The 24,187-nt window shown below is 46.9% G+C and overlaps 1 protein-coding gene across 1 annotated transcript; it reads right to left on the reverse strand.

The window, feature by feature from the left end:
• Positions 1-990: 990 nt before the first annotated feature.
• On the reverse strand, positions 991-23,985 carry LOC307210716 (retinol dehydrogenase 16-like). Its single transcript, XM_079966868.1, has 5 exons — positions 23,824-23,985; positions 4,218-4,548; positions 2,679-2,937; positions 1,518-1,681; positions 991-1,281 (listed from the first exon to the last, which is right to left on the reverse strand). Exons 2-5 carry the CDS (start codon positions 4,528-4,530, stop codon positions 1,064-1,066), a joined length of 954 nt encoding a protein of 317 aa, XP_079822994.1. The 5' UTR covers positions 4,531-4,548; positions 23,824-23,985; the 3' UTR covers positions 991-1,063.
• Between the last annotated feature and the right edge of the window lie 202 nt (positions 23,986-24,187).

The raw sequence follows: 24,187 nt of genomic DNA on the forward strand, positions 1-24,187 counted from the left end.
TGGCAGCCCTGGGTGGGAGGGTCATTGACCACCCGGGCATATGTCTCAACGGTGAGGCCCTCTACCGGTTTGATGGCGTGCATCTCTCGGGTGCTGGAAATGATATTTGGCTGGGGGATATAGCTAAGGGGGTAAGGGATTGGTTTCAGGCATGAGAGTATTGGCAGCGAGCGATGGCTCGGGTGGCGGTAGGCATTGGTAAGAAGGGGTTAAGAGGATGTGGGGGGGGGAGGAACGCCGTCACCTCCCCCAGCGAGCGAAGGGTGGTCCGTTAAAGGACTCCGGGGGGCGTGGCCCTGTCCGAAGCCTATGGAGGTGAGGGCCAAAGGCACGCCCCAGAGCGGTGACCCGGGGGAGCTCCTAGTCGACGTGACTCGGCAGGAGATTCCCCCGATATAAGGTTATCCCTTCCCCGTGTCTCCAGCAAACGGGCTGGAGCCGGATAGTCGTTAGGACCAATGCCTAAGCCAATGCCTCTCATTCCTGAATTCAATAAAGTTGTGGCCTAATTCGCCCAATTAACCTTAAATTATGGTGTCTCGTGTCTTTATTTACCCTGGTGGGGGGCGGGAACTCGCCACGCAATGTTCCTATTGCTCAATGGACACAATGCAGTCAACCTTAGCAGATTTCCCCACAGCCTTTTGGAATTTTATATCTATATCCAGAATTGTGCACAAGCACATTGTCCATGAGGCCATTTGCCAGGGGCCTTAAAGCTAGAGAAATTGTTTGACTTGGCCCAAGGATAGGTTTTCTTGAGAGACAAAGCCCAGAATACTACCACCACACCTGTACCTGTTAGAAAAGATGGGGAGAGGAAACAGACAATGGCTAAGGAAGCACTAGGAGGTATGGTCCAGCCCCCTGCCCCCCCCCCCCGCTAACTGGGAAAGGAAACTAGGTGTCACCTGGCTTTGGATATAGTTCAGAAACAAGGCTTCGTTGCAGCAAGAGAAGGAGGCATCTCACAAACAATAATAAAAGGAGTCTATTAAACATTTTTATTTTTTACTGAAAAAGAGGTTCTACTTTCCAGCCCCTCTCACACTTAACAATCACTCTAAAAGCTCTGTGCTGGTTTGGGGTAAGAGCGGGTCATTATCCAGTGTGGCAGCCATGTTGGCATGTAGCTCATAGGGAGAAAAAACAGCTTGGCATCCCAGCCGGCTGAATAGCGAGTACGGGGGTACACAGATGTCAAAGCATGCTCCATGCAGTCGGTAACCAGAGAGAGGTTGGGATTGCAGTCTTTTTGCATCTTAATGGTTGAATCAAGCACTATTGGAACAAGAGAAAGAGGCCAGAAGCTGGTCAATCACCTTTGAATACCATTAGTGTGGACTAATTCCACCACACCCCTATGCTTACACACACTCCTTCCTCCGGAATACAAATTGCCCAGTCCCTGTTCACGCCATACACCCACAGCTAAGCTATGAAATACAGATTAGCACATCTAGAAGCCTATTTGTTAAGCAGAATCAAATTCAAGACAACAGGAAGGTAGTACTCACTATGATTTAAGTAAGGCTCCCCATATGCTTTCTTGGTCTCCTCTGGGACCTGCTTCCAGAGCCTTTGGAAGTTGTCTGACAATATCTTCTCATTTGTGATAGCCGTTCGAAAGTAGCCTGGTTCTATTATACAGACCTTTACTCCAAAGGCGTCAAGCTCGAGCCTGGAGAAGGGAAAAGGGAAGGAATAGTTGCCTTCTGTACCAGTAGCCCATGGGATAGAGATGTGAAGAGGATAAGAACATGATATATAGGAAAGCCCTTTTAGATCAGGCAAATGGTCCATCTGGTCCTGCATCCTGTTTTCCCAACAGTGGCCAGTGAATTTCATCTGAGGACGGCACACAGCAACTCCTGTCACTAGTTTGGCAGATACGCTGATGATGACCCCTTTTGACAGTTCTTTTGGCTACACAGAGATCACTCTGGGAGAACAGAACTCACTATTGTTATATAGGACGATTAAGAAAACAACTACTTTAGAAGGCAAAGGAAAGGGCTATTGACAAGATCATGGGAGAAGTGGCCTTATTTTGAATGAGATTATTGCTCCATCTAACTTAATATTGTCTGTGCTGACTGGCAGCAGCATGCCAAAGGGAAGGAGTGCTCAAATGCATGCATGCCTGGTTCACAACAGTAGTTGCATGTGCCCAGGTCAAAAAAAGATTGGAGGGGCTTCTTTAAATCCTCCCTGACTTATCCTCACCAGACTCTCCCATCAGACCTGGGAGAGCTTTGCAAAAGCCTGCTTTCACACATGCCAGAAAGTGGTGGAGACCAGGAATCAAGCAAAAACTGCAGACTGGCTAGCAAGCCAAGACTGTAGGCCCCGTTTTTGCCCCAGACAGAGGCTCATTTGTATGTTGTCTTATTATGCCAAGATTTGATAATCTGAAGGCAACCATTGTGAAAACAGGCTAGCTTGCTCCTCTGCAAGTACCAGATCTGTTGAGTTCCACAAACACTGAGTGACGGAAGCTGAATTCTGCAAACGTATGTCAGTTCCGGTTTTTGTTTTTTTAAAAAACATTTTCTGGCACAGGCTGGTTTGCACAATGTCACACCGCCCCCCCCCCCCTTAAGCAGAAAATGTCTCCTTGGACTAACAAGGAGTTGCAGCCAATGCAACGAGAAAATACATCAACCTGCAGCAGTTACCTGAGGCTGTCAGAGAAAGCCTCCACCCCATATTTTGATGGACAGTAGCCACCACCGAACAAGGATATCCTCCCCATTACGCTGGCAACATTGACAATCCTCCCTTTGGCTCTTCTTATCAAAGGTAACATGTGGATGGTTACATCAACCACGCCAAGCAAGTTTATGTCTATGATCTTCTTGAAGTCCTCCTTCGTCAGCCACTCATTGGGGGCAGTTGGGACTGAAATGCCAGCATTGTTCACCAATCCCCAAAGGCCTGAAGGGGGCAAAAAAGAAACAGGAGATCAGGTACAGAACAGAGCCCCATCCATATGGACACACCTCCTGAGCACCTTCTCTTACTCTCTGCAAAGCAGAACTTGACCAATACAGACTGAATACAAAGCAGAGATGGGTTCGTCCACACCATACATTTAAAGCACATGTAAAACACAGAGAATTGTGGGAACTGTAGTTCCCCTGCACAACTCACAGCACCCTTAGCAAACTGTAGCACCCAGGATTCTTTGGGGGAAATCCATGGGTTTCAAATGTACGGTGTAGTTGTCACCCTGAAGAGAATCCACTGTCTTCATGGGTGCCGCCATGTTGGTGACTCCAGTTTTATAGTAGGACTGAGAAGATGAAGCTTCAAACCATTAGGGTCACCAGATAGTCTAGTTATCGTCTCTCAACCTAAACCACAGCTGGTGACCCTCCGGCCTGCTTGCCTAATAAGCCCTGCTCCAAATTGACCTGCAAGGCCCTTTTACCAAAGCCCCACTCACCCAACATCATGTAACACATTATTTCTGACAGAAAGGCATCACGCTTCAAAGGAAGGATCAGGTCTACACGCAAAGAAAACATGATAGCCATCTTTTCCAGGCCCAGCTTTAATTAAAGCTGGGATTGCAGAGGATGACTCTCCATTTGAAACTGCAAGCTAAAGCTGCAAAAGGAGAATCTTAAGCTGCTTTCTCTGCCCAAAGCGGTGTTTGAATTCAGCACTGAGTTCATCCATTCATTTTAGTAACATATATACTGCTTAATATAATAAAATCGCTATAAAACGGTTCACTCAATTTAGAAATCACAAGCAAAAAGTCAGTGCATGGTATCAAAATAAAATAAGAATCCAGTAAAACATTGAGCAAAACTTTAAAACAGAAATACTGAAATTATGTCTGTGGGCTGTTAGAATGCTACAAAGAAAATACATAGTGAGCCATGTTCAAACCCTAAACAATGATTAATCTAAACTACTGGCCATTGAAACAAGCCAGCTTCCCCACCCATGGTTTGAACATGGGCTCATTTCAAACAAATCATAGTTAAGATTGTGGCATTATAGATAAGAGAGATGGACTTGGACCTGGAAGAGCGAGGTTAAAAAACAACAACAGAGACCCTGGTCAGACGGGCAAATCTTGGGCCACAGACACCATCTCCCAGCCTACACCATCTCCCAGCCTAATCCACCCCACAAGGATGATAACACTTTCCGGAAAGAACACCAAATTATGCTGCTGCAGATTCAGAGCGCCTTGCCCTAACCTTTGTCTCCCACAATGCCTTTTGCCCATTTTGCTGCTCGGGCCACGCTTTCCGTTTGGGTCACGTCCAAGAGGGTGGTCTGCAGCCGTTCCGATGTGGCTTCCTTCAGCTTTTCTGCCCCCTGCTGCATGAGGCAAGCTGCCAGGACACGGATTCCCCGAGCGTCCAGTTTCCTGGCCAACAAGTTTCCAAACCCGGAATCGCAGCCAGTGATGAAAACATACTTCTCCGTCAGGTTGCCCAAGATTTGCTGCTCACGGTACCGTCGGAAAAGGAAATAAAGACCCAGCAGAGCCGCCACATAGAGCCACATGGCCAAAGACTGCTGCAGCTGGAAAAGAAAAAGGTGGTTTATCAAATATTGACTTATTGTAGGCAGTGGTGGTAGTAGGGGAAACATAGGAAGCCACTTATACTGAGTCAGACTACTGGGTCCATCTAGCTCAGATTGTCTGCACTGACTGGCAGAGGCTTTCCAGGATTTTGGACAGGCTTCATTTCCCAGCCCTATATGAAGATGCTGGGGTTCCAGCCTGGGACCTTCTGATGCAAAATGGATGGTTTACCACTGCTCTGTGGCTCTTCCCTCATATCTCAAAGAGCTGGCATAGGAGACAAAGCTACAGGTGCAAAACCCTCAGGCTGAATCTTCCCCCTGCCCTTAACTCGCTAGGGCTGGGCGCTATATCAATATATCATCCAAAACCGGTTTGAAGCTATCATGTTATCGTTTTCATAATTTTTGACCTGGCAATATATTGTGAATCATGATGCGTGTGTGATATGCAAAACTCACAATGCAGGAAAAACCGTGAAGCCAGCCCAATGCCTTTACGTAGCTCCATCCTTATTTCAGACCTCGTGAGGTATCAGCATACAGTCGTACCTTGGTTTTCGAACAGAACGTGTTCCGGGAGTCCATTTGAATTCCGGAACTGTTCGAAGCGGCTTCCGATAGGCTGCAGGAGCATCCTGCAGCCAACTGGAAGCTGTGCCAGACGTTTGGCTTCCAAAAATCGTTCAAAAACTGGAACACTCACTTCCGGTTTTCGATCATTTGGGAGCCGAAATGTACGAGTTCCAAGGTACAACTGTAGTACTGTATTGCACTTAATAGTACACAATCAGGGCTTTTTGTTCTAGAAAAGGAGGGGGAGCACACATCCAAAGTTGTTTTTTAAGGGGATGTAGTAATGTTCACCCCCAACCGCTTGCCCCTCCCATCTCCTGTCTCTGCTCTCCGGCCAGACTAGGACGCCCAGGGCAAGGTTGGCGGGCTAATTACTTTTTCCAAAACAGAACAAACACGACCCGGTAGGGCTGCCACCACTCCCTCTTGTCCAGGGGACCCAGAATCACAACCCAGGGAGAAGGCTGTGACCCGTTTAACCTGGCTGTCCCCCTATTCCGCAAGTTGCATCCACAGACTTGCAGGCAGAAGTTCTACGGTAGAGTGTAACCAAGCGTAAGGCTAGGACTTAGCTATTCCCTCCGGAAAGGCACACAAACTAAAACAGTTTCATTCTTAAAAGGTTTATTTTAAAAATAACATAAAAACATGCTAGAATAGCAGGCACTTTTTTGGACGTTACAGATAAGAAAATAACAAAGGTACATAGTATATCTAGCTATACATACTCACAAGCTCTAACACAAATAGGATAGTTGAAGTTCTTAAGAATCTGCAAGTTGACGGCTTTTGAAGATCTCCATTTCAAAAGGCAAAACGACGGCTGTTAAGATGGAACATCAGAGCCGGGCCTCTATGCGGATTGCAGAACAATGGCAGAGAGCGCAATTTCTCAAACAATTCCTTGATCCTTTATTCACAATTCGCACTATGCGTTGTAACTTTCAAGCCAATCATAAGACTCAAATTATTTTTGAATACACCAATGACCGGCTTGCTGGTCAATCAATTTACTTCTTGACAGCTGGGCCAATTTGGAATCCAAACTTTAAATCAAAGGGTTTCCTCCCTTCTGTGGAAATTAGCCAGATACACATTCCCAAGCAATTCAAGGACAGATAGCATCACTGGGGGGGGGGGGGATGTTTACACTCTCAAACTCAGGTGTTAGGTCTTTCATTAAATCAAGGCTTCCTTGGTTCCAATAAAGCTTTCAGCTAAGGAGCCATCTAGTCTAGAGTTTAAAGATACACAACTTCTTTCCCAGGGTCCTTGTGGCTGATGAAACTCCCACAAGGCTTCACTCCTCTTACTTGACCAAAGAATAATTTTCTAAATAAGACTAACTTTACTACAGGGGAGGACCATTTTTTTTTTTTTTTAAAAAAAAGAGCTTCTCTTCTGCACCCGTTTGTCCCACCGGTGCAGCAAAAATACAATCTGCTGCCTTTTGCCGCCAGCCTCGTTGCCCCAATCGCTGTGCCACTCGCATCCTCCGCCACATAGCCACGAGCGCTGTGCCAGGGAATGGAACTGCAACGCTACAGAGGTGCCAGAACTCAGTTCTGGTGAGTTCCGGCTGAAAAAAAGCCCCGCTCGAAATACAGTGGTACCTGGGGTTACATACGCTTCAGGTTACATACGCTTCAGGTTACAGACTCCGCTAACCCAGAAATAGTACCTTGGGTTAAGAACTTTGCTTCAGGATGAGAACAGAAATCGTGCTCCGGCGGCGCTCCTTCTCTATGGTTGAATAATTTTGTTCAGAAGTGATTAACTTTTTACTCAAGTAAACCACGGGACGCCAATTTCCTTTTTCATCTTCTTGGAGCAAAACGGCTCCTAGTCCAGTCTGACTGGCATCAGTTTGCACTACAAACGGACGTCTCTGATCTGGGGCCAGCATTACTTGGGAACTCATAAGGGCATGTTTTAACAAATCAAAGGCCCTTTGGCACTCCTCGGTCCAATTTATTCTGACTGGCAGAGACTTCTTACAAAGGTTGGTAAGCGGAGCAGCTAAAGTTGCAAAATGGTTGACGAAGCGCCTATAATAATTCACCAACCCGATAAAAGACTGCACATCCTTCTTCACGATGGGGCGAGGCCATTCTTGAATGCACTGCACCTTGGCCTCTAAGGTCTTGATGTTTCCTGACCCCACTCTAAATCCCAAGTACACCACTTCCCCTTGGGCAAACTGGCATTTTGATATTTTAACAGTCAGGTTTGCCTCTTGCAACCGGGCCAAAACTCTCTGCACATGCTTAAGGTGTTCTGGCCACGATTCAGAAAAGATTGCTAGATCATCCAAATAAGCACAGCAAAACTCATTCAGGTCATGAATCAAGGAGTTGATTAACCGTTGGAAAGCTGCAGGAGCATTTCGTAATCCAAACGGCAGCACTTTAAACTGGTACAAGCCTACATGAGTAACAAAAGCAGACTTTTCAGAAGCTTCTGGGGACAGCAGGATTTGCCAATACCCTTTTGTCAAATCCATGACGGTGATGAATCTCGCCCGTCCCAACTTCTCAATCAATGTGTCAATTCTAGGTAAGGGAAACACATCAGGAACAGTGACTAGGTTAATTTTTCGATAGTCTATGCAAAAATGAATAGATCCGTCGAGTTTTGGAACCAGTACTATGGGAGAAGCCCAAGCACTCTTACTAGGTTCTATAACTCCCAACTCCAGCATTTATTTCAATTCAGTCTCAATGTTCTGTGCATGTGCCTCACCAACTCAATATGGACGTGAGGAAATAGGGGGAGTGTCCCCCGTGACAAAATGATGTTGAGCCAAGTGAGTCTTACCAGGCTTGGTGCTAAATGTGTTGCTATAAGGTTGCAGTGCTTCATAGAGCTCTTTAGCCTGAGTCTCACTTAAAGTCGGCAGCTGCAATACATCAGAAATACTCCCAGCCTGTTTGTATTCAGTTAAAAGATCCACAGGTGAAGCAGGCACCTCCTCCTGACTCCGCGAAATGGCCAGCACAGAGATCTTTTGTTCAACACACTCTTTCAGAGAATTAACATGATACTCGCGAGCAGTGGGGTGCAATTCCTTGCAGTTTACAAGGTAACGCACAGGACTCAGCCTCGCTTCCACAACACCAGGACCTTGCCATTTCACATCTAACTTGTGGGGGCGAGACGGTCTTAAAATCCATACCTGATCCCCCACCTCAAACTGTTTGCACACAGCTTTGGCATCATGTACTCTTTTTTGATCTAATCGGGCGTTCTCTAAATTCTCTTTGGCCAGTTGCCAAATGTCTGCCAGAGTTCCTTTTAATTGGGCAAAATACTCACTAACAGAAGGCAGTTTTATCTCTTCCTCAGAACCTTCCCACTCTTTCCGGAGCATTGAGAGAGGGGTATTCAGAAGCCTTCCAAAAATTAACTGATTGGGTGCAAACCCAAGGCTTCTTTGATGCGCATCATTATAAGCAGCCACCACCAAAGGCAAATCTTGGTCCCAACTAGTACCATGGGCCAGGGCATACTTGCGCAGCATCTGAACCAAGGTCTTTTGCACTCTTTCCACCAACCCATTTCCCTGATGCTGGTAAGCAATGGATGTATGGTGGCGAACCTCAGACAAACGCAAGACCTCCTGGGTTACTTTAGCCATGAAATTAGTTCCCAAATCGCTCACCAAAACTTTAGGAATTCCTAGGGAACAGAAGGCAGAAATTAAAGCCTTAACCAGACTATTAGCAGAGGTATTCGTCAAACTTGTGGCATAAACATAACGAGACACATAATCGATGATCACGCACAGATATTGCTTCCCTGAGCGAGTTTTTGGCAAGGGACCCACTAAATCAATTCCCCACTTTTCCAAAACATTTGCTTCTAAGGGGACACTCTGTAACTCATTAGGCAGGTTATCACGGTCATTCCCCACCTTCTGGCAAATTACACAAGAACGCACATATGCTTTAGTGGTTTGATACACATCAGGCCAGTAAAAGTAACGAGTCAGTCTCTCTAAGGTCTTTTGTAGTCCCATATGACCCGCCAAGCCGTCTTCATGGGCTAAGCTAAGAACAGTAGATCGCTTCTTTTCTGGAACCACTAGTTGTAAAACAAAATCTTTATCTTTCACCTTTTTTGGTACAAATTGTCGATATAAAAGTCCCTTTTTATACACAAATTGGGCCCTCTTCGTTCCTCGGAGAGGAGTTCCAACCGCCTCCCGACAATCCTGCAAGGAGGGGTCAGCCCTTTGCTCAGCAGCAAACTCTCCCAGATCTCCCAGTTCCACAGAACCATTAAGGTCCTTCTTGGTATCCTCATCCAAGACAGGTAACTCTCCCTCCCCTCCGGGTTTTCCATCGAACCCTGTTTCAGGCTCCACCGAATCTCTCCCTGCCTGGGATGGGGTGGGGGGTGTTGCTACAGTTACCGGATCCAATTTCAGCTGTTGCTGCAGATAGACTTGAAACCCAAGATCATTCCCAACCAAAACGGGACTTTTGCAGACTTCTGGATCATGGACAATTACCAAATGATCCCCACTATAACCTTTGTATTTAAGGGGAACTATTGCTGTTGGCTGGAAAATTTCCTCCACTCCGTAAGGGCTAATCTTTAAGGGTTTAGCCTGCATCTGGCTGGGTAAAACCAGATCTTTCGACACACTAGTAATATCAGTACGAGTCCACAACAGTTTTATTGATCTCGATAGGGGCGGAAAACTCCAAATTTGCCCAATTCACATGGGGTGTTTTTACAGGGTTCCTGGTGCATACAGGACCCACGGTCACACCAGGGGGTTCAGGTTTACTCACAACAGGTGTCACCCCACCCTCCTCCTCCAGAGCCAAACTTTCCACTGCTCCAGATTTTGTCGATTTCTCCTCCCAATTTTCCTCCTGCCGCTGTATCATCCGGACAGCAGGGGTGGAGGTAAGAACGGGGGGGCTTTTTCCCACTCAACTGGGGACAAACTGCCTTTACGTGCCCCGGTTTTTTGCAAAAGAAACACAGTCCAGAACTCGGGGGCACTTTAGCACGCTCTCCCCCAGCTGCAGCAGAGTCTTTAACAGGTGTAGGCAATCCTTTGCTGGATTCTTTGATGGGGGGGGCGGACCTTCCCGACGACGCTGTAGATTTATACATGTTACTCTGTCCTTTATTGACAAGATGGGTGCGGTTCAGCCAAAAGGATTCAGCAAGGGCGGTGGCTTCTGCCAGCGTCCTGGGCTTTTTATCGGCAACCAAACTAACAATTTCTGGGGGCAGGGAGCGCATCAATTGTTCAATTAACAGCAACTGCTTGATCGCTTTCAAATCCTCCACCCCCTCGGCTGCAAGCCACAGTTCAAAGTTTTGGGCCATTTTGGCAGAGAAGACTGCAATGTTGTCGGTGAGCCCTCCCCTTTCCACTTTCCAAAAAGCTTTTCGATAATGTTCAGGATGTAAGCCATGCCGCTGCATGACTAATCTTTTAAAGCTTTCATAGTCATTCATCTCATCTGGGGGGAGGTGCCCCATAAGCTCTGACAAGTCACCACAAACTAGGGGACGTAACACCGCCATATACAGTTCTGGCGCAACCCCCATGTCCCGGCAAGTCACCTCAAAAAGATTTAGATAACTAAGGACATCAGTGGGGGGGGGGGGTGTGGTATTTCTGGAACACCTTCCAGTTAAGGTTACTTAAAGTCAGTCCTGGAGGGGACCGTTGGTATCGGTCTCCCCCCCTCCTCGGGACAGGTTCATACCTTGGTGTAGGGTTAAGGAGGCAATTGCCCCTCGGCGTGTAGCTGTTCCGCCGCCGTTGTTGTTGCGTATCCACACAGGGGTCTCTGAAAGTACTCTTCCTCCTCCTCCTCCTCTGCCTCGTACCTTCGCACCGGCACGCGCCTCTCTCGAGCCCTCACCGGCGAGTAGACTCTGCCTGGGCTGATTGGACACTGTCTCACCCTCCGGCGGACGTCCGGCGCAGGTGGCTCCCGACGGCAGTCTCCTATAGTCGCCTCCTATATGAAGATGCTGGGGTTCCAGCCTGGGACCTTCTGATGCAAAATGGATGGTTTACCACTGCTCTGTGGCTCTTCCCTCATATCTCAAAGAGCTGGCATAGGAGACAAAGCTACAGGTGCAAAACCCTCAGGCTGAATCTTCCCCCTGCCCTTAACTCGCTAGGGCTGGGCGCTATATCAATATATCATCCAAAACCGGTTTGAAGCTATCATGTTATCGTTTTCATAATTTTTGACCTGGCAATATATTGTGAATCATGATGCGTGTGTGATATGCAAAACTCACAATGCAGGAAAAACCGTGAAGCCAGCCCAATGCCTTTACATAGCTCCATCCTTATTTCAGACCTCGTGAGGTATCAGCATACAGTCGTACCTTGGTTTTCGAACAGAACGTGTTCCGGGAGTCCATTTGAATTCCGGAACTGTTCGAAGCGGCTTCCGATAGGCTGCAGGAGCATCCTGCAGCCAACTGGAAGCTGTGCCGGACGTTTGGCTTCCAAAAATCGTTCAAAAACTGGAACACTCACTTCCGGTTTTCGATCATTTGGGAGCCGAAATGTACGAGTTCCAAGGTACAACTGTAGTACTGTATTGCACTTAATAGTACACAATCAGGGCTTTTTGTTCTAGAAAAGGAGGGGGAGCACACATCCAAAGTTGTTTTTTAAGGGGATGTAGTAATGTTCACCCCCAACCGCTTGCCCCTCCCATCTCCTGTCTCTGCTCTCCGGCCAGACTAGGAAGCCCAGGGCAAGGTTGGCGGGCTAATTACTTTTTCCAAAACAGAACAAACACGACCCGGTAGGGCTGCCACCACTCCCTCTTGTCCAGGGGACCCAGAATCACAACCCAGGGAGAAGGCTGTGACCCGTTTAACCTGGCTGTCCCCCTATTCCGCAAGTTGCATCCACAGACTTGCAGGCAGAAGTTCTACGGTAGAGTGTAACCAAGCGTAAGGCTAGGACTTAGCTATTCCCTCCGGAAAGGCACACAAACTAAAACAGTTTCATTCTTAAAAGGTTTATTTTAAAAATAACATAAAAACATGCTAGAATAGCAGGCACTCTTTTGGACGTTACAGATAAGAAAATAACAAAGGTACATAGTATATCTAGCTATACATACTCACAAGCTCTAACACAAATAGGATAGTTGAAGTTCTTAAGAATCTGCAAGTTGACGGCTTTTGAAGATCTCCATTTCAAAAGGCAAAACAACGGCTGTTAAGATGGAACATCAGAGCCGGGCCTCTATGCGGATTGCAGAACAATGGCAGAGAGCGCAATTTCTCAAACAATTCCTTGATCCTTTATTCACAATTCGCACTATGCGTCGTAACTTTCAAGCCAATCATAAGACTCAAATTATTTTTGAATACACCAGTGACCGGCTTGCTGGTCAATCAATTTACTTCTTGACAGCTGGGCCAATTTGGAATCCAAACTTTAAATCAAAGGGTTTCCTCCCTTCCGTGGAAATTAGCCAGATACACATTCCCAAGCAATTCAAGGACAGATAGCATCACTGGGGGGGGGGGGGGGAATGTTTACACTCTCAAACTCAGGTGTTAGGTCTTTCATTAAATCAAGGCTTCCTTGGTTCCAATAAAGCTTTCAGCTAAGGAGCCATCTAGTCTAGAGTTTAAAGATACACAACTTCTTTCCCAGGGTCCTTGTGGCTGATGAAACTCCCACAAGGCTTCACTCCTCTTACTTGACCAAAGAATAATTTTCTAAATAAGACTAACTTTACTACACCCTCCCCTCTAAGATGAAATTATAGGGTGAAGTCCCATAATTTCATCATAGAAAATTATTTACATACTGAGGTAGATTACCCGGTCCAGGGGGCTCCAGCAGCTTTTAAAACATACATCACTAGCAGCACCCCCCTAATCTGATTTTTTCACAGTTCTTAGGCAGTACTCAATAATAACATCTCATGGAACAGATTGGTACATTCTAGACAAAGTATCAGCAACAACATTGCTCTTTCCTGCAATATGAGTGACTTTAAACTGAAAATCTTGAAGGGCCATACTCCACCTAAGCAATTTCTGGTTGGATGATTTTACCCTTTCCAGCCAACACAGTGGAGAATGGTCAGTTTGAACCTCAAAGGTGTTACCCCACAAATAAGGACGCAGTTTGGTCAGAGCCCAGACCAAAGCAAAACACTCCTTCTCTATGGTTGAATAATTTTGTTCAGAAGTGATTAACTTTTTACTCAAGTAAACCACGGGACGCCAATTTCCTTTTTCATCTTCTTGGAGCAAAACGGCTCCTAGTCCAGTCTGACTGGCATCAGTTTGCACTACAAACGGACGTCTCTGATCTGGGGCCAGCATGACTTGGGAACTCATAAGGGCGTGTTTTAACAAATCAAAGGCCCTTTGGCACTCCTCGGTCCAATTTATTCTGACTGGCAGAGACTTCTTACAAAGGTTGGTAAGCGGAGCAGCTAAAGTTGCAAAATGGTTGACGAAGCGCCTATAATAATTCACCAACCCTATAAAAGACTGCACATCCTTCTTCACGATGGGGCGAGGCCATTCTTGAATGCACTGCACCTTGGCCTCTAAGGTCTTGATGTTTCCTGACCCCACTCTAAATCCCAAGTACACCACTTCCCCTTGGGCAAACTGGCATTTTGATATTTTAACAGTCAGGTTTGCCTCTTGCAACTGGGCCAAAACTCTCTGCACATGCTTAAGGTGTTCTGGCCACGATTCAGAAAAGATTGCTAGATCGTCCAAATAAGCACAGCAAAACTCATTCAGGTCATGAATCAAGGAGTTGATTAACCGTTGGAAAGCTGCAGGAGCATTTCGTAATCCAAACGGCAGCACTTTAAACTGGTACAAGCCTACATGAGTAACAAAAGCAGACTTTTCAGAAGCTTCTGGGGACAGCAGGATTTGCCAATACCCTTTTGTCAAATCCATGACGGTGATGAATCTCGCCCGTCCCAACTTCTCAATCAATGTGTCAATTCTAGGTAAGGGAAACACATCAGGAACAGTGACCAGGTTAATTTTTCGATAGTCTATGCAAAAACGAATAGATCCGTCGGGTTTTGGAACCAGTACTATGGGAGAAGCCCAAGCACTCTTACTAGGTTCTATAACTCCCAACTCCAGCATTTATTTCAATTCAGTCTCAATGTTCTGTGCATGTGCCTCACCAACTCAATATGGACGTGAGGAAATAGGGGGAGTGTCCCCCGTGACAAAATGATGTTGAGCCAAGTGAGTCTTACCAGGCTTGGTGCTAAATGTGTTGCTATAAGGTTGCAGTGCTTCATAGAGCTCTTTAGCCTGAGTCTCACTTAAAGTCGGCAGCTGCAATACATCAGAAATACTCCCAGCCTGTTTGTATTCAGTTAAAAGATCCACAGGTGAAGCAGGCACCTCCTCCTGACTCCGCGAAATGGCCAGCACAGAGATCTTTTGTTCAACACACTCTTTCAGAGAATTAACATGATACTCGCGAGCAGTGGGGTGCAATTCCTTGCAGTTTACAAGGTAACGCACAGGACTCAGCCTCGCTTCCACAACACCAGGACCTTGCCATTTCACATCTAACTTGTGGGGGCGAGACGGTCTTAAAATCCATACCTGATCCCCCACCTCAAACTGTTTGCACACAGCTTTGGCATCATGTACTCTTTTTTGATCTAATCGGGCGTTCTCTAAATTCTCTTTGGCCAGTTGCCAAATGTCTGCCAGAGTTCCTTTTAATTGGGCAAAATACTCACTAACAGAAGGCAGTTTTATCTCTTCCTCAGAACCTTCCCACTCTTTCCGGAGCATTGAGAGAGGGGTATTCAGAAGCCTTCCAAAAATTAACTGATTGGGTGCAAACCCAAGGCTTCTTTGATGCGCATCATTATAAGCAGCCACCACCAAAGGCAAATCTTGGTCCCAACTAGTACCATGGGCCAGGGCATACTTGCGCAGCATCTGAACCAAGGTCTTTTGCACTCTTTCCACCAACCCATTTCCCTGATGCTGGTAAGCAATGGATGTATGGTGGCGAACCTCAGACAAACGCAAGACCTCCTGGGTTACTTTAGCCATGAAATTAGTTCCCAAATCGCTCACCAAAACTTTAGGAATTCCTAGGGAACAGAAGGCAGAAATTAAAGCCTTAACCAGACTATTAGCAGAGGTATTAGTCAAACTTGTGGCATAAACATAACGAGACGCATAATCAATGATCACGCACAGATATTGCTTCCCTGAGCGAGTTTTTGGCAAGGGACCCACTAAATCAATTCCCCACTTTTCCAAAACATTTGCTTCTAAGGGGACACTCTGTAACTCATTAGGCAGGTTATCACGGTCATTCCCCACCTTCTGGCAAATTACACAAGAACGCACATATGCTTTAGTGGTTTGATACACATCAGGCCAGTAAAAGTAACGAGTCAGTCTCTCTAAGGTCTTTTGTAGTCCCATATGACCCGCCAAGCCGTCTTCATGGGCTAAGCTAAGAACAGTAGATCGCTTCTTTTCTGGAACCACTAGTTGTAAAACAAAATCTTTATCTTTCACCTTTTTGGTACAAATTGTCGATATAAAAGTCCCTTTTTATACACAAATTGGGCCCTCTTCGTTCCTCGGAGAGGAGTTCCAACCGCCTCCCGACAATCCTGCAAGGAGGGGTCAGCCCTTTGCTCAGCAGCAAACTCTCCCAGATCTCCCAGTTCCACAGAACCATTAAGGTCCTTCTTGGTATCCTCATCCAAGACAGGTAACTCTCCCTCCCCTCCGGGTTTTCCATCGAACCCTGTTTCAGGCTCCACCGAATCTCTCCCTGCCTGGGATGGGGTGGGGGGTGTTGCTACAGTTACCGGATCCAATTTCAGCTGTTGCTGCAGATAGACTTGAAACCCAAGATCATTCCCAACCAAAACGGGACTTTTGCAGACTTCTGGATCATGGACAATTACCAAATGATCCCCACTATAACCTTTGTATTTAAGGGGAACTATTGCTGTTGGCTGGAAAATTTCCTCCACTCCGTAAGGGCTAATCTTTAAGGGTTTAGCCTGCATCTGGCTGGGTAAAACCAGATCTTTCGACACACTAGTAATATCAGAACCAGTGTCCCGGTACGAGTCCACAACAGTTTTATTGATCTCGATAGGGGCGGAAAACTCCAAATTTGCCCAATTCACATGGGGTGTTTTTACAGGGTTCCTGGTGCATACAGGACCCACGGTCACACCAGGGGGTTCAGGTTTACTCACAACAGGTGTCACCCCACCCTCCTCCTCCAGAGCCAAACTTTCCACTGCTCCAGATTTTGTCGATTTCTCCTCCCAATTTTCCTCCTGCCGCTGTATCATCCGGACAGCAGGGGTGGAGGTAAGAACGGGGGGGCTTTTTCCCACTCAACTGGGGACAAACTGCCTTTACGTGCCCCGGTTTTTTGCAAAAGAAACACAGTCCAGAACTCGGGGGCACTTTAGCACGCTCTCCCCCAGCTGCAGCAGAGTCTTTAACAGGTGTAGGCAATCCTTTGCTGGATTCTTTGATGGGGGGGGGCGGACCTTCCCGACGACGCTGTAGATTTATACATGTTACTCTGTCCTTTATTGACAAGATGGGTGCGGTTCAGCCAAAAGGATTCAGCAAGGGCGGTGGCTTCTGCCAGCGTCCTGGGCTTTTTATCGGCAACCAAACTAACAATTTCTGGGGGCAGGGAGCGCATCAATTGTTCAATTAACAGCAACTGCTTGATCCCTTTCAAATCCTCCACCCCCTCGGCTGCAAGCCACAGTTCAAAGTTTTGGGCCATTTTGGCAGAGAAGACTGCAATGTTGTCGGTGAGCCCTCCCCTTTCCACTTTCCAAAAAGCTTTTCGATAATGTTCAGGATGTAAGCCATGCCGCTGCATGACTAATCTTTTAAAGCTTTCATAGTCATTCATCTCATCTGGGGGGAGGTGCCCCATAAGCTCTGACAAGTCACCACAAACTAGGGGACGTAACACCGCCATATACAGTTCTGGCGCAACCCCCATGTCCCGGCAAGTCACCTCAAAAAGATTTAGATAACTAAGGACATCAGTGGGGGGGGGGTGTGGTATTTCTGGAACACCTTCCAGTTAAGGTTACTTAAAGTCAGTCCTGGAGGGGACCGTTGGTATCGGTCTCCCCCCCTCCTCGGGACAGGTTCATACCTTGGTGTAGGGTTAAGGAGGCAATTGCCCCTCGGCGTGTAGCTGTTCCGCCGCCGTTGTTGTTGCGTATCCACGCAGGGGTCTCTGAAAGTACTCTTCCTCCTCCTCCTCCTCTGCCTCGTACCTTCGCACCGGCACGCGCCTCTCTCGAGCCCTCACCGGCGAGTAGACTCTGCCTGGGCTGATTGGACACTGTCTCACCCTCCGGCGGACGTCCGGCGCAGGTGGCTCCCGACGGCAGTCTCCTATAGTCGCCTCCTATATGAAGATGCTGGGGTTCCAGCCTGGGACCTTCTGATGCAAAATGGATGGTTTACCACTGCTCTGTGGCTCTTCCCTCATATCTCAAAGAGCTGGCATAGGAGACAAAGCTACAGGTGCAAAACCCTCAGGCTGAATCTTCCCCCTGCCCTTAACTCGCTAGGGCTGGGCGCTATATCAATATATCATCCAAAACCGGTTTGAAGCTATCATGTTATCGTTTTCATAATTTTTGACCTGGCAATATATTGTGAATCATGATGCGTGTGTGATATGCAAAACTCACAATGCAGGAAAAACCGTGAAGCCAGCCCAATGCCTTTACGTAGCTCCATCCTTATTTCAGACCTCGTGAGGTATCAGCATACAGTCGTACCTTGGTTTTCGAACAGAACGTGTTCCGGGAGTCCATTTGAATTCCGGAACTGTTCGAAGCGGCTTCCGATAGGAAGCTGTGCCGGACGTTTGGCTTCCAAAAATCGTTCAAAAACTGGAACACTCACTTCCGGTTTTCGATCATTTGGGAGCCGAAATGTACGAGTTCCAAGGTACAACTGTAGTACTGTATTGCACTTAATAGTACACAATCAGGGCTTTTTGTTCTAGAAAAGGAGGGGGAGCACACATCCAAAGTTGTTTTTTAAGGGGATGTAGTAATGTTCACCCCCAACCACTTGCCCCTCCCATCTCCTGTCTCTGCTCTCCGGCCAGACTAGGACGCCCAGGGCAATGTTGGCGGGCTAATTACTTTTTCCAAAACAGAACAAACACGACCCGGTAGGGCTGCCACCACTCCCTCTTGTCCAGGGGACCCAGAATCACAACCCAGGGAGAAGGCTGTGACCCGTTTAACCTGGCTGTCCCCCTATTCCGCAAGTTGCATCCACAGACTTGCAGGCAGAAGTTCTACGGTAGAGTGTAACCAAGCGTAAGGCTAGGACTTAGCTATTCCCTCCGGAAAGGCACACAAACTAAAACAGTTTCATTCTTAAAAGGTTTATTTTAAAAATAACATAAAAACATGCTAGAATAGCAGGCACTCTTTTGGACGTTACAGATAAGAAAATAACAAAGGTACATAGTATATCTAGCTATACATACTCACAAGCTCTAACACAAATAGGATAGTTGAAGTTAAGAATCTGCAAGTTGACGGCTTTTGAAGATCTCCATTTCAAAAGGCAAAACGACGGCTGTTAAGATGGAACATCAGAGCCGGGCCTCTATGCGGATTGCAGAACAATGGCAGAGAGCGCAATTTCTCAAACAATTCCTTGATCCTTTATTCACAATTTGCACTATGCGTCGTAACTTTCAAGCCAATCATAAGACTCAAATTATTTTTGAATACACCAATGACCGGCTTGCTGGTCAATCAATTTACTTCTTGACAGCTGGGCCAATTTGGAATCCAAATTTTAAATCAAAGGGTTTCCTCCCTTCCGTGGAAATTAACCAGATACACATTCCCAAGCAATTCAAGGACAGATAGCATCACTGGGGGGGGGGGGGATGTTTACACTCTCAAACTCAGGTGTTAGGTCTTTCATTAAATCAAGGCTTCCTTGGTTCCAATAAAGCTTTCAGCTAAGGAGCCATCTAGTCTAGAGTTTAAAGATACACAACTTCTTTCCCAGGGTCCTTGTGGCTGATGAAACTCCCACAAGGCTTCACTCCTCTTACTTGACCAAAGAATAATTTTCTAAATAAGACTAACTTTACTACAGGGGAGGACCTTTTTTTTTTTTTTTTTTTTTAAAAAAGAGCTTCTCTTCTGCACCCGTTTGTCCCACCGGTGCAGCAAAAATACAATCTGCTGCCTTATGCCGCCAGCCTCGTTGCCCCAATCGCCGTGCCACTCGCATCCTCCGCCACATAGCCACGAGCGCTGTGCCAGGGAATGGAACTGCAACGCTACAGAGGTGCCAGAACTCAGTTCTGGTGAGTTCCGGCTGAAAAAAAGCCCCGCTCAAAATACAGTGGTACCTGGGGTTACATACGCTTCAGGTTACATACGCTTCAGGTTACAGACTCCGCTAACCCAGAAATAGTACCTTGGGTTAAGAACTTTGCTTCAGGATGTGAACAGAAATCGTGCTCCGGCGGCGCGGCGGCTGTAGGAGGCCCCATTAGCTAAAGTGGTGCTTCAGGTTAAGAACAGTTTCAGGTTAAGAACGGACCTCCAGAAAGAATTAAGCACTTAACCTGAGGTACTACTGTATTTAGCTGGTGAGATATGCTATCGCCTAGTCCTAGAATTTGCTAGATAAAATTTGGTCAGCCACTTTCATAATCTGATATGCTAACACATACTATTTACAGGTTTTTTGTAAGGATTTCAAAATGTTAACTTCTGCTGCATTGATTTCCCACCTTTTTTGCAAGGAGATCAAGGCAGCACAACTGGTTCTTCTCCTCACCTGCATGATTTTAATCTCACAATCACTTTAAGAGGTTGAGGGACAATTGGTTGGCCCAAGGCCACTTTAAAGCTATGTGCCAAAGTCAGTAACTGAACCCAGATCGCCCTCAGCCCTACTCTGACAAGTCTGACAACTACATTATGCCAGCTCAAAAGCTTTGTTTGCCTATTACTGGCCAAGCAGAGCAAGGGCTGCTGTTTCAAAGACACAGTTCTCCATTTGAAATGCAAAGCAACAGCTCTGCCAAAGCACTTTCCCCCAATTAGGTCAGGGATAGCACTGTGAGCTTGTTCAAGAATGCTATTTCAAATATTTACCAGTGGCAGCCAAACAGCATATCTTTCCATCTCATAATGAAACACTGTTTTTCGTAGTAACCACCACTCCTTGCTCCTTGAAATTTCTGCCCACTATACCATGTTATCCTATATATCTCTACTGAGAAGCAAGTCTCATTAAGCTTACTGTCTCTCCGGATGCTTCCAGATTGTAGCTATTTTGTGAATGGATTGCTTCCGGACAACCTGTTTATTGAGCGTTCGTCCTCATTTGTTTGCAGGGAGGTGAAGTGACACCAGCTGTTTCTTGAGAGTTCATTCAGATTGAGAAGGTCCTACATGTCTCACAAGGGACACGGGTGGTGCTGTGGGTTAAACCACAGAGCCTAGGACTTGCCGATCAGAAGGTCGGCGGTTCGAATCCCCGCAAAGGGGTGAGCTCCCATTGCTCGGTCCCTGCTCCTGCCAACCTAGCTGTTTGAAAGCACGTCAAAGTGCAAGTAGATAAATAGGTACCGCTCCAGCGGGAAGGTAAACAGCGTTTCCGTGCGCTGCTCTGGTTCACCAGAAGCAGCTTAGTCATGCTGGCCACATGACCCGGAAGCTGTATGCTGGCTCCCTCAGCCAATAAAGTGAGATGAGCGTCGCAACCCCAGAGTCGGTCACAACTGGACCTAATGGTCATGGGTCCCTTTACCTTTACCTTTACATGTCTTACATTGGCAGTGGGTGCATCCTCTTTTTACTTTGCACCCTCCTTGCTTGCTTCTCTGATGTGGCCAGGAAGAGGGACCCAAGTGGTTGCCATGCTGGCTAGTGGCGCAATCCCACTGCCCTTGGCAGTCCCAGCTCCTGCTGGCTGAAGCTGTACCTGGCAATCTCAACCTATTCGAGTCTCCTCCTCCTAGCAAATCCTCTTTCCTTGAACCCTAGCCTCCCCATTTCATTTCATCTTATTTTGGGCCATTTATATTCTCGCCCTGTCCATCTCCCTCTCTGCGCTTGTGTAAAACATACTTTTCTCAACAGCATTCTATGACTACCCTGTAGCGCAGAGAACAGTGAGATTTTTGGCACCTTGCAATACAGTCCTATCCATATCTACTCAAGTCCTATTCCTTGAGAATAAGCCCTATTGAGCTCAGTGAATCGTGCCTAGGGCTCCACTGTCAAATGGGTATCTTGCATTTTCGCACCTACAATCATACCTCGGGTTGAAGTTGCTTCAGGTTGAGTGCTTTTGGGTTGTGCTTACTTCCAGTTCACCGCTCATGCATGCGCAGACGGTCAAAATGATGTCACGCACATGCGCGGAAGCGACGAATCGTAACCCGCGCATGCGCAGACGCGCAGTCATGGGTTGCATTCGCTTCAGGATGTGAACAGGGCTCCACTGTACTTGGAAGATGAGTCACTGAAAGGCCATTTCTAGGGTGGTATGGTTGGAAGGAAGAGCGCTTCAGGAAAAGGGTTTGGAGGCAGTGGAGGGCCAGGGAAACCAGTCAGGCAATCTGAATCAGAGATCCCCACGTCCTCTCTGCCCACTGGCATGGACAGATGAGAGGCACACACACAAAAAGTTTCTTTTTTTTTATAAATTTTTTATTAGTTTTCCAATTTTATAAAACACAACAGAAACAACATACAAACAAACACATAAATTCATAGTTTCTTAACCTTATCTTCATGAGCCTCTTTTCTCGGACTTCCCCATACCTTCCCTTTTTTGCATCCTTTTTTATTTTTAACAATTATTCAACAACCCTTTTAACCAATTAAATTTAAATTCATTCTCCTTTTCAATTTCACCCTAAATCAAACAAAATTTACCGCTGTAATTCTACATCTTCCTCTCCCTTAGCATTTTAGCACTCCTCAATTTTATAGTAGCTCTTAAGATATATTTTAAACTTCTTCCAGTCTTCTTCCACAGTCTCTTTCTCTTGGTCACGGATTCTGCCGGTCATTTCTGCCAATCCCATAAAGTCAATCACTTTCGCCTGCCATCACTTTCGCCATTACCAGTTTCAGCTGGTAAAGTGTACACACCTTCAGATCTTAATTTCTCTCATTAGGTTGTTGTGAAGGTAAAACAAACGCAATTATTCTGAAAGGAGGCCTCTTGTGGTGCAGTGACGTGAAACTGTTTTCCCAGCTCCCTCAGTCCCCCAGAGATGTTTCTGTTAGTGTACAACCTTGGCTAGAGACAAATTGGGCGTGGCTTTGGACTCCAATCTGTGTGAAGCTGGTTCCAGAAGCAATGCCTCAGACAGTGGTGGTTTGTAATAAAATACCGGATATGTATGCATTTACTGTTGGTAGAGGTAAAGGTTCTCGAAGCTACAAACATGAGTCTGACCAAACTGCGGGAGGCAGTGGAAGACAGGAGTGCCTGGTGTGCTCTGGTCCATGGGGTCACGAAGAGTCGGACACGACTAAACAACAACAACAAAGAGGTATAGGTACTCCTGACTACTAGGTCCAGTCGCGGACGACTCCGGGGTTGCAGTGCTCATCTCGCTCTATAGGCTGAGGGAGCCGGCGTACAGCTTCTGGGTCATGTGGCCAGCATGATTAAGCAACTTCTGGCGAACCAGAGCAGCGCATGGAAACGCCGTTTACCTTCCCGCCGGAGCAGTACCTATTTATCTACTTGCACCTTGACGTGCTTTTGAACTGCTAGGTGGGCAGGAGCTGGGACTTAGCAACGGGAGCTCACCCCGTCACGGAGATTTGAACCACCAACTTTCCGATCAGCAAGCCCTAGGCTCTGTGGTTTAGACCACAGTGCCACCCAGTATTAAACGGGTGAAAAACCCAGCAAACACAGCAAGTATAAACATCTTTGTAAACACACCCTTGACCTATACGACTGACTAGCAGATTAGATTTCAGAAGGTCCATAGTTCAGCAACAAGCACAGCGCTACTGCACCCATAAAAACACCTGGAAGCCACTTTATGTGTGTACACTTTACCTTTAAATCACATTCCCCCCCCCCAAAAAAAAATAAAATTCTGCACCCTGTAGTTCACCTGGCAGAGTTGCCATTCCCAGGAAGCAGTGCTTTCCAAACTTGGGTCTCCAGCTGTTTTGGGACTACTCTTCCCATCATCCCTGACCACTAGTCATGCTAGCTAGGGATGATGGGAGTTGTAGTCCAAAAAAAGGAGACCCAAGTTTGGAAAGCACTGCCAAGAACCCTTAGCAAAACTGCAGTAACTCTTTTTTTTTGGGGGGGGGAGCATGAGCTTTAAAGGTCTAATGTGTACACAGCCCGAACAGCAGAGCTGCAACCCTTCGGCTGCGATCCTATACGTACTCGCGAACCTTGCAAGCAAGCCCAGTGTGAACTCAGTTCAGGGGCGAGTAGATGCCAATCGCGGCAGCAACCGTTTCGAGGTCAACCCGAGCAACTTCCCAGCGAATTGACGGCGACTCCGATTAACCGTCTTGCACTTGCCTGCTCTCGAGACTTTGGGGGGGTCCACTGCGCTCTGCTTCCTCCCTGCCCCTCTAACTCCACCGCGACACTGCAAACCAGTACCTTGGAGCGCTTCCCGAAAAGCAGGTGAAACAGCTCGCGGCAACTCGCAGCTCTTCCCCGCTGATTCTCCGCTGAGCACTAGTAGAAATCCGGAACTCTTTGCAGTCAAAACGGATTTATGGAGAGGCAAGCGCAGCCAAGGGCCGCCCATTTCTAGCCCGGGGAGAGAAACAAGAGAGGGAGGAGAGTGGGAAGGGGTTTTGTAAGTTTAACGCTGGAGTCAGCCTGGCTGCAATGGGTGCAGTTTCGTTTGAGTAAACGTGCGTGAGGTCATCGTGCCGTGAAGGTAAGTGGGGAGGGATTTGCGCTAAAAAAACCACGGAGGCTGTAACGTATGTGAGTGAAACTGTTGCGGCTTTTGTGG

The sequence above is a fragment of the Podarcis cretensis genome (assembly GCF_951804945.1).
Source record: "Podarcis cretensis genome assembly, chromosome: 2".
NCBI classification, from domain to species: domain Eukaryota; kingdom Metazoa; phylum Chordata; class Lepidosauria; order Squamata; family Lacertidae; genus Podarcis; species Podarcis cretensis.

Coding starts and splice junctions, on each gene's coding strand:
- LOC307210716 (XM_079966868.1), bottom strand. CDS start 4,530: ATGTGGCTCTATGTGGCGGCTCTGCTGGGTCTTTATTTCCTTTTCCGA. Junction 1,682..2,678: donor GCTTTCTCTGACAGCCTCAG/GTAACTGCTGCA, acceptor TCCCTTCTCCAG/GCTCGAGCTTGACGCCTTTG. Junction 1,282..1,517: donor GGAGCCTTACTTAAATCATA/GTGAGTACTACC, acceptor TTGTTCCAATAG/TGCTTGATTCAACCATTAAG.